General features: G+C 41.6%; 1 protein-coding gene across 1 annotated transcript; it reads left to right on the top strand.

The window, feature by feature from the left end:
• The first annotated feature begins 11,893 nt into the window (after window positions 1–11,893).
• On the top strand, window positions 11,894–13,204 carry LOC117595407. Its single transcript, XM_034296279.1, has 4 exons — window positions 11,894–12,099; window positions 12,200–12,482; window positions 12,613–12,738; window positions 13,112–13,204. Exons 1-4 carry the CDS (start codon window positions 11,918–11,920, stop codon window positions 13,202–13,204), a joined length of 684 nt encoding a protein of 227 aa, XP_034152170.1. The 5' UTR covers window positions 11,894–11,917.
• Window positions 13,205–14,002: the final 798 nt, after the last annotated feature.

A 14,002-nucleotide genomic window follows, 5' to 3' on the forward strand; every position in this document is an offset into this window, starting at 1 on the left:
TGCAGTAGACTGAATACTACTAGCTAGCTACATTTTATACATTATCTTGCCGTAGACTGGATACTACTAGCTGGCTACATTTTAAATAAGCAACACGATAACTTGATTTGAAGGACTCGTTGGTACAAGGGATCTTCCATCATGATATTGAGCCATACATGTTTCAACCGGAGTAGGCTACTGTACAACGGATTTGAAAAACAGTGGTAGATTAATTATTATGTAGGTTTTTTCCGTAACCCGCATCCCTAAACAAAAACCCACGTAACCCTGATCCCTAAACTAAGACCCATGTAACCCACATCCCTAAACTAAAACCCACATAACCCACATCCTTAAACAAAAACCCACGCAACCCACATCCCTAAACTTAAACCCATGTAACCCACATCCCTAAACTAAAACCCACGTAACCCACATCCCTAAACTAAAACCCATGTAACCCACATCCCTAAACTAAAACCCACATAACCCACATCCCTAAACTAAAACCCACGTAACCCACATCCCTAAACTAAAACCCATGTAACCCACATCCCTAAAATCTAGTTGGGTAAGAGTATGAATATCTGTAGAGGATCTACAGAATGAATCTTGACCAAATAAATATCTAAAAAAACATCTGTGCAGGGCCCGCTGCATCATCAGAGACCGATCATATTCAGATCACAAACTGTTTGGCCTCATACCATCAGGCAGGCGGTACAGGTCTCTTCGTTCCAGCAGGCTCAGGAACAGCTTCTTCCCATATACTGTAACCCTGCTGAACTCTGACCCATCCCATCACTAACCAGACCCCCCCGCTCCGGGACCTTGTTGCACTAATCCCTTGTACTACTTGTCTATCTCAGGAACCTCATTGCTGTTATCCCTGCATTTCAGTTGCACATGCTACCTTGTACTTTCAGTTTGCCTGCACTGCACATTTAGAATTACCATGGTACTTGCTTTTCTTTTATTCAGATGTTACATGTACATGTCTACCTCGGAACCTCATTGCTGCTGTCCCTGCATTTCAGTAGTACTGACTACCTTACACATCCAACAGACTACCTTACCCATCCAACAGACTACCTTACACATCCAACAGACTACCTTACACATCCAACAGACTACCTTACACACCCAACAAACTACCTTACACACCCAACAGACTACCTTACACATCCAACAAACTACCTTACACATCCAACAAACTACCTTACACATCCAACAAACTACCTTACACATCCAACAAACTACCTTACACATCCAACAAACTATGTTACACATCCAACAGACTACCTTACACATCCAACAGACTACCTTACACATCCAACAGACTACCTTACACATCCAACAAACTACCTTACACATCCAACAAACTATGTTACACATCCAACAGACTACCTTACACATCCAACAGACTACCTTACACATCCAACAGACTACCTTACACATCCAACAAACTACCTTACACATCCAACAAACTATGTTACACATCCAACAGACTACCTTACACATCCAACAGACTACCTTACACATCCAACAGACTACCTTACACATCCAACAAACTACCTTACACATCCAACAAACTATGTTACACATCCAACAGACTACCTTACACATCCAACAGACTACCTTACACATCCAACAAACTACCTTACACATCCAACAGACTACCTTACACATCCAACAAACTACCTTACACATCCAACAAACTATGTTACACATCCAACAGACTACCTTACACATCCAACAGACTACCTTACACATCCAACAAACTACCTTACACATCCAACAAACTATGTTACACATCCAACAGACTACCTTACACATCCAACAGACTACCTTACACATCCAACAAACTATGTTACACATCCAACAGACTACCTTACACATCCAACCTGTTCGATTGCACAGTCAGAATTATTGTTTGTACTTCCATTTGCCTCATCGCACAACCATTTCCACTTGCACATACATATACTTAATAATTGTAAATGAGCAAATTTTCTGCCCTCTCCTATTTGCCTTCATTGCTCATTTAGAACTACCATTTTGCATTGTATTTGCCTTCATTGCACATCAATACATAGCACTTAATACATTTCCTGCACTCTTCTATTTGTTTTTCTGGTTAGATTTTAACTGCATTTTGTTGCATACTCGTACAGTTCAATCACAATCAAGTTGAATCTAATCTAATAATCTAACTGGGATTAGTTTGTTTCCCTGTATAAATTAAGGTAAAACAATAAATATGCAACAATGCACCAATATTCTCTTAACACTCTAGCCATGTTTATATCTGGTTCTAGCATGCATCCTTCACCCTGATCTTACTCTAATAAAGATTAAATTCAGATGAATGTGTGTTTAAACACATTGAAGTACATTGGTGCCAATACATTTGGGAATGACACAATGTCATTTCTACAACGTTTCTACTACGGTCCTTCGTCATGATAGTAAGAGTTTTTTAGCTTATTAAAGGAGTAATTTGGGTGTTTTCAGAGCCCTGTAGCCATAGCAGCTGCTGAACAGTGCTCAGAAATGCAGGAAAATATGGAGCTACTCAAGAACAATTGATTTTCCGTGTAAGACTTTTTCAGACGTCTCTGTTGTGGAATTCAGATGAAAAGTACAGCTTCAGGACACTAGAGGTTGAAGTTGTCCTTTAATATTCACCGCCAGACGAGACCATTTGCGTGGGAATAAAAAGGCATTTTGTGTCTTTTGAACAAATGTGGATCTGATACATATCCAATCCAATTTAGATTAGATTCTTCCTCATCTCTGACATTTTAAAAATCCATAGTTCTATGTCAACAATTTGAATGCACTTGCTGCTAAACTGTGTGGTAGTTTACCTTGTTATTTTAAAATGAATGCACCTACTGTACGTCAGTGTGGATAAGACAGTCTGCTAAATGACTACAATGGAAATGCAAAAAATTGGAAATCCATCACTGCCTTGGTCAAGCTACTCAAATTTTCCGGCGACACCATCACACGGTTGACTGGATGGTGGACTCGGACTGTCAACATGGCCTGGAATACAAATGAAATCGTGAAGGTAGTGGTTAACTTCAGGAAACACTAGAAACCTCTCCCACTTGAGACCCAGGGCTTAGCTGTTTGTTCAGCTGAATCATTCACATGACTCCAGGGCAAAGGGGTTATGCAGGGAAGATCAGTAGCTACATCAATACACTGAGTAAAATTCTGGGCATAAACCGAGTCACGTGACTTGGTGCACAGAGAGCAAAGGAGTAGGCCTAGAACGTCAGCCTTGACTAGGAATGAGAGGAGAGGTGGAAAAGAGCTGAGGTGGAGGATAGTGGCAATTCAATCAATCAATCAAATGTATTTATAAAGCCCTTTTTACATCAGCAGTTGTCACAAACTGCTTATACAAAACACCCGGCCTTAAACTCCAAGGAGCAAAGTGTAGCGGAGTGGTGTTGAATTTCAGTGGCTAGGAAAAACTCCCTAAGAGGGCCAAAATTTTGGAAGAAACCTAGAGAGGACCCATGCTCAGAGGGGTGACCAGTCCTCTTTTGGTTGTGCCGGGTGAACATATTAAGAGTTCAAATTGTAATAATTAATAAATGCATGTGGGAGTCCAGAGTCTATTTAAACCTAGTCCAGGTCGGAAGCATGACCAGATGGACAAGGACAGGAACAACACCGGGGAGGGGGAGGTGACAGCACAGAGGCAGCTGAAATTGTCAGGTATCATCTTGATCTGCAACACAACCAGGAGCACAGGGAGAGCAACAAGTCTTTCAAGCCTGGTACTCCTCAGATGTGGGCCAAGACCTCATGTCTTCTAAGTTTAAAATGGCAGGAGACAGGGATAATTTAAATGCATTCCTTATGTCTACAAGGATTTATAGTGGAGAAGGAGAACTGACCCTACTCCCCCAACACAATAATATAGCAGCGTAAGACCTTGGGTTTGAGACAGGGGGTCCGGTGACACTGTGGCCCTATCTGGGGGAGGCCCCTGACAGGGCCCAACAGGCAGGAAATCAATCCACCCACCAACCGCAACCACCCTGAATGAGGGCCGAGTACTGCCAGCAGAGTACAGCCCAATTGCACAAGTGCACAACAGAGAGGAAGCTGAAAACCCAAACCCAAAAGAGATTTGTTGGTTTCTTAAAGAGCGGAGCCGCTCAGGCCAGTAATTTAGAGGGATGATACAGGAAATATTTGCAGAATAGAATATCAGTCAATCAAATGTATTTTAGAAAGCTCTTTTTACATCAGTAGTTGTCACAAAGTGTTGTTACAAAACACCCAGCCTGAATCTCCAAAGAGCAAACAAAGACTGAGTTGATGCACAGTGGCCAGGAAAATCTCCCTAGTAGGTCGGAACTCTGAGGCATGGCCAGTCCTCTTCTTAATGTATAGTAGAGAACTACTACAGGTCAGAACTTAAGTACAGAACTTCAGGATATAATTACTGGACAGAAGTATAGTAGAGAACTACAGATCAGAACTACTGCACAGAAACTACAACACTGTTTCTAAAAATGTTTGGACACTGCGTAAAATGTAAATAAACAGATTGCAATGATGTGCAAAACTTTTAGACCCTATATTCAATAGAAAATACAGAGACAATGTATAAAATATTTAAACTTAGATCTTTTATTTCAGTTTCTTGAAAAATATGTGTTCAATTAGAATTTGATGCCAGCAACATATTTCAAAAAAGTTGGTACTGAGGCAACAAAAGACAGGAAAAGTTGTCTAATGCTAAAAAACTAAACCTTGTGGAATACCACACAGCTAACTAGGTCAACTGACAACAGGTCAGTAAAGTGATTGGGTATTAAAAGTTAATTACAGGGAGGATGGGGAGGGGTTCACCACTGAAAGACTGTGCGGCCAAATAGTGCAAGAATTATAGAATAACGTTTCTAAAGGGAAAATTGGAAAGAGTTTGGGGATCTCATCTATAGTACATAACATCAATAAAAGATTCAGAGAATCCATAGAAATGTAAGGGACAAGCCCGAAAACCAATATTGGATGGCCGTGATTTGCAGGCCCTCAGGCAACATTTTTCGGAATCATGGACGCCCTGTCCTCTGGACTAAAGTGGAGAGGGACCATCTGGCTTGTTATCCGCACAGTTCAAAAGTTAAGGGTTTTGGGGCGCATTAGTCCACGTAGAATCTGTGAAGGAACCATTAATACTGAACAATATATACAGGTTTTGGAGAAACATATGCTGCCATCCAGATTACATCTTTTTCAGGGAAGGCCTCGCTTATTTCAGCAAGACACTGCCAAAACACATTCTGCACGTATTACAACAGCATGGCTCTGTAGTAAGATAGTCTGGGGGCTAAACTGGCCTGCCTGCAGTCCAAACCTGTCACCCATTGAAAACCTTTGGTGCATTATGAAATGAAAAATACGAGAAAGGAGAGCCCGAAGTGTTGAGCAGCTGAAGTCCTATATCAAGCAAGCATGGGAAAACATTTCACTTGCAAAACTACAGTAATTTCTCTCATTTGTTCTCAAATGCTTGCAGGGTGTTGTTAAAAGAAGAGGTGATTCAACACAATGGTAAACATGCCCCTGTCCCAACTTTTGTGTTGCTGACATCAATTTCAAAATGGACATGCATTTTTCCAAAAACAAAATTTCTCAGTTTCCACATTTTATATTTTGTCTTTGTATCTTCTATCTTCTATTACATATAGGGATAAATGATGTGCACATCATTGCAATCTGCTTTTATTTACATTTTACGCAGCAGCCCAACTTTTCTGAAAATGGAGTTGTACAAAAAGTACATCAAAAGAGATGTTCAGGCTTGAAGTAGAGCGAAGAACTCCAGAATTAATCAGAATTTCACACCTTGGGATACTTCACAATCCAATGTTGTGTTCTGTCACAGTGAATTAAATGTAATTGTATTTTCCTTCAGTCAGTGCTTCCTTGGAACCTAAATATGTTTAAACAGAAAACACCTCGGTCAAATAAAGTTTGAGGTGGAGAACGCCACAGACCTCCAGAGGTGTATCTGTGTATTTGATTGTGTGTCTGTGTATGTCTTTGCAGGTATCCTGGACATCCTGGGAATGTTTAGCAGGAGATTAGTTACTTAATTCTAGATTGATCCCTAAAGGAAATTGATCCAGAACAAACAAAAATGGGAGGCCCAGGGCCCTGCTTGTCTTAACTCTCCCTAACCTCTAATGCCTCCACCCTCCTACCAACACCCCCTTACCTCCAACGCCTCCACCCTCCTACCTACACTCCCTACCCATCAACCCCTCCACCCTCCTACCTACACTCCCTAACCTCCAACACCTCCACCCTCCTAACTACACTCCCTACCCATCAACCCCTCCACCCTCCTACCTACACTCCCTAACCTCCAACGCCTCCACCCTCCTACCTACACTCCCTAACCTCCAACCCCTCCACCCTCCTACCTACACCCCCTAACCTCCAACCCCTCCACCCTCCTACCTACACTCCCTAACCTCCAACACCTCCACCCTTCTACCTACACTCCCTAACCTCCAAAGCCTCCACCCTCCTACCTACACTCCCTAACCTCCAATCCCTCCACCCTCCTACCTACACTCCCTAACCTCCAACGCCTCCACCCTCCTACCTACACTCCCTAACCTCCAACACCCCCACCCTCCTACCTACACTCCCTGCCCATCAACCCCTCCACCCTCCTACCTACACCCCCTAACCTCCAACCCCTCCACCCTCCTACCTACACTCCCTAACCTCCAACACCTCCACCCTTCTACCTACACTCCCTAACCTCCAAAGCCTCCACCCTCCTACCTACACTCCCTAACCTCCAATCCCTCCACCCTCCTACCTACACTCCCTAACCTCCAACGCCTCCACCCTCCTACCTACACTCCCTAACCTCCAACACCCCCACCCTCCTACCTACACTCCCTGCCCATCAACCCCTCCACCCTCCTATCTACACTGCCTGCCCATCAATCCCTCCACCCTCCTACCTACACTCCCTAACCTCCAACGCCTCCACCCTCCTACCTACACTCCCTAACCTCCAACGCCTCCACCCTCCTACCTACACTCCCTAACCTCCAACCCCTCCACCCTCCTACCTACACTCCCTAACCTCCAACCCCTCCACCCTCCTACCTACACTCCCTAACCTCCAACGCCTCCACCCTCCTACCTACACTCCCTAACCTCCAACGCCTCCACCCTCCTACCTACACTCCCTACCCATCAACCCCTCCACCCTCCTACCTACACTCCCTAACCTCAAACGCCTCCACCCTCCTACCTACACTCCCTAACCTCCAACACCTCCACCCTCCTAACTACACTCCCTACCCATCAACCCCTCCACCCTCCTACCTACACTCCCTAACCTCCAACGCCTCCACCCTCCTACCTACACTCCCTAACCTCCAACCCCTCCACCCTCCTACCTACCTTTTCTAGCAGAATGTTAACATTTTATTGAATAAATATTTAAATTTTATTTTATTACAGAACAGTGTTGAAGTTTTTATTTCTGCTGGTTAATTTCCTCACGCAGTGGTGTTTTTAATACAGGGAGTGTTAACTCAGCTCCCACCGGATTTCACTCCAGTGTTTTTACTAACTCACCATGTCTGAAGGATCACACACACACCCACATATACACACACACCCACACATACACACACACACACACACACACACACACCCACATATACACACACACCCACATATACACCCCCACATTACACACACACACACACACCCACATATACACCCCCACATATACACACACACACACACACCCACATATACACACACACCCACATATACACCCCCACATTACACACACACACACACACCCACATATACACCCCCACATATACACACACACACACCCACATATACACCCCACATTTACACACACACACACACACACACACACACACATACACACACAGATATATACACACAGACACATACACACCCACATATGTACACACACACATACACACCCACATATATACACACACTCACACACATACAAAGACACACATACATACCCACATATACACACAGACACACACATAGACACACACACACACACATACACACCCACATATACACACAGACACACACATAGACACACACACATACACACCCACATTTACACACACAGACACATACACACCCACATACACAAACAGACACACACGGACACATACACACACACACATACAAACTACACACACATACACAGTAGACACACATACATACACAGACATACACATTACACACACAGACACATACACATTACACACATACACACAGACAAATACACACTACACACACACATTACACACACACACATACACACTGCATACACACATACACACGGACACACACTGTCTTTTTGACTGTTGTTTCTCCAGCCTGTGCTGCCAGAGTTTCACTGTACATTAATGGGTTTTTTCTGACAGTGTGTGTTTGTGTTGAGTATGGGGGGCCAGGTCTGAGAGTCCAGGTCATGGGGGTCAGGGGAGTCGGGTCAGGGGGGCCAGGTCTGAGAGTCCAGGTCATGGGGGTCAGGGGAGTCGGGTCAGGGGGGCCAGGTCTGAGAGTCCAGGTCATGGGGGTCAGGGGAGTCGGGTCAGGGGGGCCAGGTCTGAGAGTCCAGGTCTGCAGGGCCAGGTCAGGGAGGTCAGGGGGGTCAGGGGAGTCGGGTCAGCGGGGTCGGGATTCCTGGCTGAACTGGCTACGCTAATAAAAAGTTTAGGGATCTGAATGCTTTCCAAAGGCAAAGTGATGACAGTGCTGAAGCAGGTTTATATAATTTAGTAGAATCCACATTGCATTTATCATCATGTCTACAAATGTATCAACATGTCTACAAATGTATCAACATGTCTACAAATGTATCATCATGTCTACAAATGTATCATCATGTCTACAAATGTATCATCATGTCTACAAATGTATCATCATGTCTACAAATGTATCAACATGTCTACAAATGTATCATCATGTCTACAAATGTATCAACATGTCTACAAATGTATCAACATGTCTACAAATGTATCATCATGTCTACAAATGTATCAACATGTCTACAAATGTATCATCATGTCTACAAATGTATCATCATGTCTACAAATTTATTATCATGTCTACAAATTTATTATCATGTCTACAAATGTATCAACATGTCTACAAATGTATCAACATGTCTACAAATGTATCATCATGTCTACAAATGTATCATCATGTCTACAAATGTATCATCATGTCTACAAATGTATCATCATGTCTACAAATGTATCATCATGTCTACAAATGTATCATCATGTCTACAAATTTATTATCATGTCTACAAATTTATTATCATGTCTACAAATGTATCAACATGTCTACAAATGTATCAACATGTCTACAAATGTATCATCATGTCTACAAATGTATCATCATGTCTACAAATGTATCATCATGTCTACAAATGTATCAACATGTCTACAAATGTATCAACATGTCTACAAATGTATCAACATGTCTACAAATGTATCATCATGTCTACAAATGTATCAACATGTCTACAAATGTATCAACATGTCTACAAATGTATCATCATGTCTACAAATGTATCATCATGTCTACAAATTTATTATCATGTCTACAAATTTATCATCATTTCTACGAACGTATTAACATGTCTACACTTTTTTTTTGGATGGCAATGTTGTCAAATAGTAAGCAAAGTTTGTCAAAAATCAGAAACAATCTGTTTGCTCACTGAAAGAGGGACTGTATACCTGTTAATAAAGGGACATGTTGGTTTATGGAAATCACTGGCAAAGAGGAGCAAGGTCACCGGGCAGCCGCGAATGTTGATGTAATTTAACCCAACTATCTACTGTTTTTTACGACATGGTATTTTGAGACAAGGCAGTATGGTGTATATTGGTTTGACTAGGAAGACATTTGAAAATAAATGCTGGGTTACATTCCTCTTTAATATTAGCAGTAACGTCAGCAACAATGACATTTTTTACAGAGAAAGTCCATTCTTAAATGTTTCAACAACCGTGTCAGGCATGAAAATAAAGAAGTAATTGGCCAGTAGTTGTGTTATGTTTGGATGTTCACTCCAGGACAGAATTCCCCATTCTTGCCGGCCAAAATACAAGAAACTTTCCTCCATCTGTTCTGGGTCTTACTATATCTCACAGTGTATCTGCATATTGCATCTCTGTACCTCTCCCTGGGAGCAAAGTGAGATCTGCCTGTGGCAGGTTTGACTGTGACAAACTGTCTTTACGACCAGTCTATATGGAAAGGTCTTTATGGCCAGTCTATATGGAAAGGTCTTTATGGCCAGTCTATATGGAAAGGTCTTTATGGCCAGTCTATATGGGCAGTCTAGTTTTCGGAATAGTTAACATCTTTTTTGGGAGGGCCAGATTGTCTAAGTTTAGTTGGTGGTGGTTTGACATCTCAGCCTCAGCAGAAGCAACTGAATGAGGTGTCTTTATATGAATTTCGTGTTCGTAACATTTTGTGGCTTGTTTTTTCATAGTAATCAATTAGTAATTGATATTGGCCTATCTCTGTACTACATACACTATACGTACCTCTTCTCAATAAGAACATTCTAAGAGAGCTTATGCAATATTACAGTTTTTTACAATCGCTATGACAGTTTTTTCAATACATTTAACAAGTTTCCTAAACTCTTAACACGGCTAGCACAACATCCATCTTTGTAGGCTATACAATTAACACATTTCTTGTTGCTTTGACACAAAATGCATACAGTTAACACAAATTTAAAATGCTTGAACTTCGTTTACACACAAGCTCAACCAAGACCAAAACAATGTAATTTTACAGTCAAATTTACAAATGCTTTCACACTGCATGTCAGAACAGATAACACCATGTTCTAAACCTAACCTTACAGGCTAAAGTCAAGGTAAACAGCTGTGTATATTGTGAATTGAAACACAAATATATTCCCTGTATCTTACAGTTTTTTACAATCGCTATGACAGTTTTTTCAATACATTTAACAAGTTTCCTAAACTCTTAACACGGCTAGCACAACATCCATCTTTGTAGGCTATACAATTACAGTTTTTCTCAGTCGCTAACAAGCGTTTGTCCAAACAGTAGTCACATTTTCAAAACTCTAAACACAATTAGCACAGCATCGGTCTTTTGTGGCCATACCATTCACACATTTAATGTCGTTTTCACACAATATGCAGTCAGTGAACACATTTCCACAATGCTTACATTTTCTTAACAGACAAGCTACACCTCCCAACATAATTATGGATTGTTTTTGTAGTATTTACAAATGTTAACACACAACATCCCACAATAGCAAAAACAATATTCCAAACCTTAAATACAGTATAAAAACCTCTGCTTCTGAAATGATATCAGTTCAAAAACAAAATATATCAAAAATATATCTCAGCTGATAATAAACAAACAATTGAATAATTGACACAGCTGATTTATGTTTGGTGAATTGGGCCAACCACAGCTGATTCCAGTCTGGCTTAGACTCAGTGGCAGGGGCTTATTTTTTCTATTACTATAAAAGGAGGACTTTAAGGAGTGATGTTTTTGGAAACAGTAACAGAAAAAGACAAACATTGTAATGTCTGGACGAGGAAGAGGAAGAGCAAGGGGCCCAGGGAGAGATGCAGAAGGAGGTGCAGTGAGAGGAGCAGTAAGAGGTGCAGTGAGAGGAGCAGTAAGAGGTGCAGTGAGAGGTGGAGGTGCAGTGAGAGGAGCAGTAAGAGGTGCAGTGAGAGGAGCAGTAAGAGGTGCAGTGAGAGGAGCAGTAAGAGGTGCAGTGAGAGGAGCAGTGAGAGGTGCAGGTGTAGGCCCAAGGAGAGGGCAAGGTAGAGGTGTAAGAATGCGTGGTGGTGGCATTCCAAGGGCTGCAAGAACAGTAGTCAGTGATGAAATTCGTGCCACTATCATTGACCATGTAATCAACCACGGTCTCTCACTAAGAGAGGCTGGTGAAAGAGTCCAACCCAATTTGAGTCGGTCAACGGTTGCCTCCATTATTCGCATCTTTCAACAAACCAACAGGTAAGTATTGCATTTTACATGGTTTGTTTCTATTCTCATTTGACATGTCAATAAGGTCATACAGTAATGCATATGTTGATATTTTTATTTTTCTCTACAGAATGCAACGTCTTCCACCCTCTGGGGGAAGAGGAAAGCTCCTCAATAATGATCAAGAGCTTGCCATTGTAGAAATGGTTGTTGCAAATAATGCAATTAAACTGCATGAAATCAAAACTAGAATTGTGGAGGACCATGAGATATTTGCCAATATAGAAAGCATCAGCCTCACAACCATTACGCGGACATTGTCCAAACACCGAGTGCGGATGAAGCAGCTCTACACTGTTCCCTTTGAAAGGAACAGTGAGAGAGTCAAGGAGCTACGACGACAATATGTCCAGGTATAGTGTATATTCAATTCAATGTCCAGTTATATAACCTTTGCACTTTGCAAGTAGGTTACCTACACAGTAATAGGTTACAGTACAGTATGGTAGACACAGTAATGACATGACTTAATATTTGTTTCAGAGAGTTATGGAATTGGAAGCCAACCAGGCCCCTCATGAATTCATTTACATCGATGAGGCAGGATTCAATCTGTCCAAAAGGCGTCGACGTGGACGAAATATAATTTGGAAAAGGGCCACAGTTGATGTGCCAGGACAGAGAGGGGCAAACATTACTATGTGTGCAGCAATGGCAAATACAGGATTACTCCTTCACAGATGCCAGGTTGGACCTTATAATACTGAGCGCCTCCTTGCGTTTCTTAATGATCTCCACCAGCGCCTGGTACCAGAGCAGGGTCAGGAGGGTGAAAACATGAGGACCTTTGTAATTACCTGGGACAATGTTGCTTTCCATCATTCACAAGCAATAACAGCATGGTTTGAAGTCCACCCAGTACTGGTGAGTCTCTTCCTTCCACCCTATTCACCTTTCCTCAACCCCATAGAGGAGTTCTTTTCTGCATGGAGGTGGAAGGTTTATGACCATCAGCCACATGACCAGATGTCCCTACTTGAAGCCATGGATGCTGGATGCAGGGATATCACAGTTCAAGATTGCCAAGGGTGGATCCGACATACCAAGCGGTTTTATCCCAGGTGCATCGCCTTAGATGATATCAGATGGGATGTTGACGAAAACATGTGGCCTAACCCTGAAGATTGCAGGGATTAGATACATACATTTTGTGCCATTTTTAGTTCCCGCCCTTTTTATTTGGGCTTTTTGCTGGTTTTTTTTGGTCAGAATGCTCTTGTGTTTCATGGATATTTTGTAAATAAACCTTGAAAATAAAATAAACCCTTGTCTGTTCTACTGTACCTTCTTTGGTAAACAGTTACTGTAAGAAATAACTGATTTGCTTTTTACTGGAATGCGTTTGAATGTGAACATTACTGTACATGTGCACATACAGTTCCAAACCAATAAATTTAGTGTAAACGGTGGATTGCATGTTACCTGAAACATAAAAATCTATGCAGTTTTTATAATTTTAACAATAGCCAGAATTTTGAAACCTGGTGTACTTCGTTTGACTGCATGTACCTTGTGAAGTGAAAACAAATGTTACTCTTTGACAGAATTATTTCATTTTGAGTCAGATTTCCAGTGTTTTGGTAAAGTTAGTGTGTGTAGAGAAAAACATGTTCTGTTTTGAAATTAAGAGTTAGTATATATTTAACAAAATGTGTTTTTGAGAAGAAAATGAACAATTTGGCCAATTGTGTTTTGTAGGTGTGAGTCTGTGTTAAGAGTTTAGAAAAATTATCTAAAGTATGGGCAAGCGCTTGTTAGCGATTGAAAAAAACTGTAACACATTTCTTGTTGCTTTGACACAAAATGCATACAGTTAACACAAATTTAAAATGCTTGAACTTCTTTTACACACAAGCTCAACCAAGACCAAAAC

Source organism: Esox lucius, chromosome 2 (assembly GCF_011004845.1).
Source record: "Esox lucius isolate fEsoLuc1 chromosome 2, fEsoLuc1.pri, whole genome shotgun sequence".
Lineage (NCBI taxonomy): Eukaryota > Metazoa > Chordata > Actinopteri > Esociformes > Esocidae > Esox > Esox lucius.

What these genes read in the sequence shown, in the direction of transcription:
- LOC117595407 (XM_034296279.1), top strand. Translation starts at nt 11,918, where the DNA reads ATGCGTGGTGGTGGCATTCCAAGGGCTGCAAGAACAGTAGTCAGTGAT. An exon ending in ATCTTTCAACAAACCAACAG is followed by an intron (nt 12,100 to 12,199) that starts GTAAGTATTGCA and finishes TTTTCTCTACAG; the next exon opens with AATGCAACGTCTTCCACCCT. An exon ending in GGAAAAGGGCCACAGTTGAT is followed by an intron (nt 12,739 to 13,111) that starts GTGCCAGGACAG and finishes CCCTACTTGAAG; the next exon opens with CCATGGATGCTGGATGCAGG.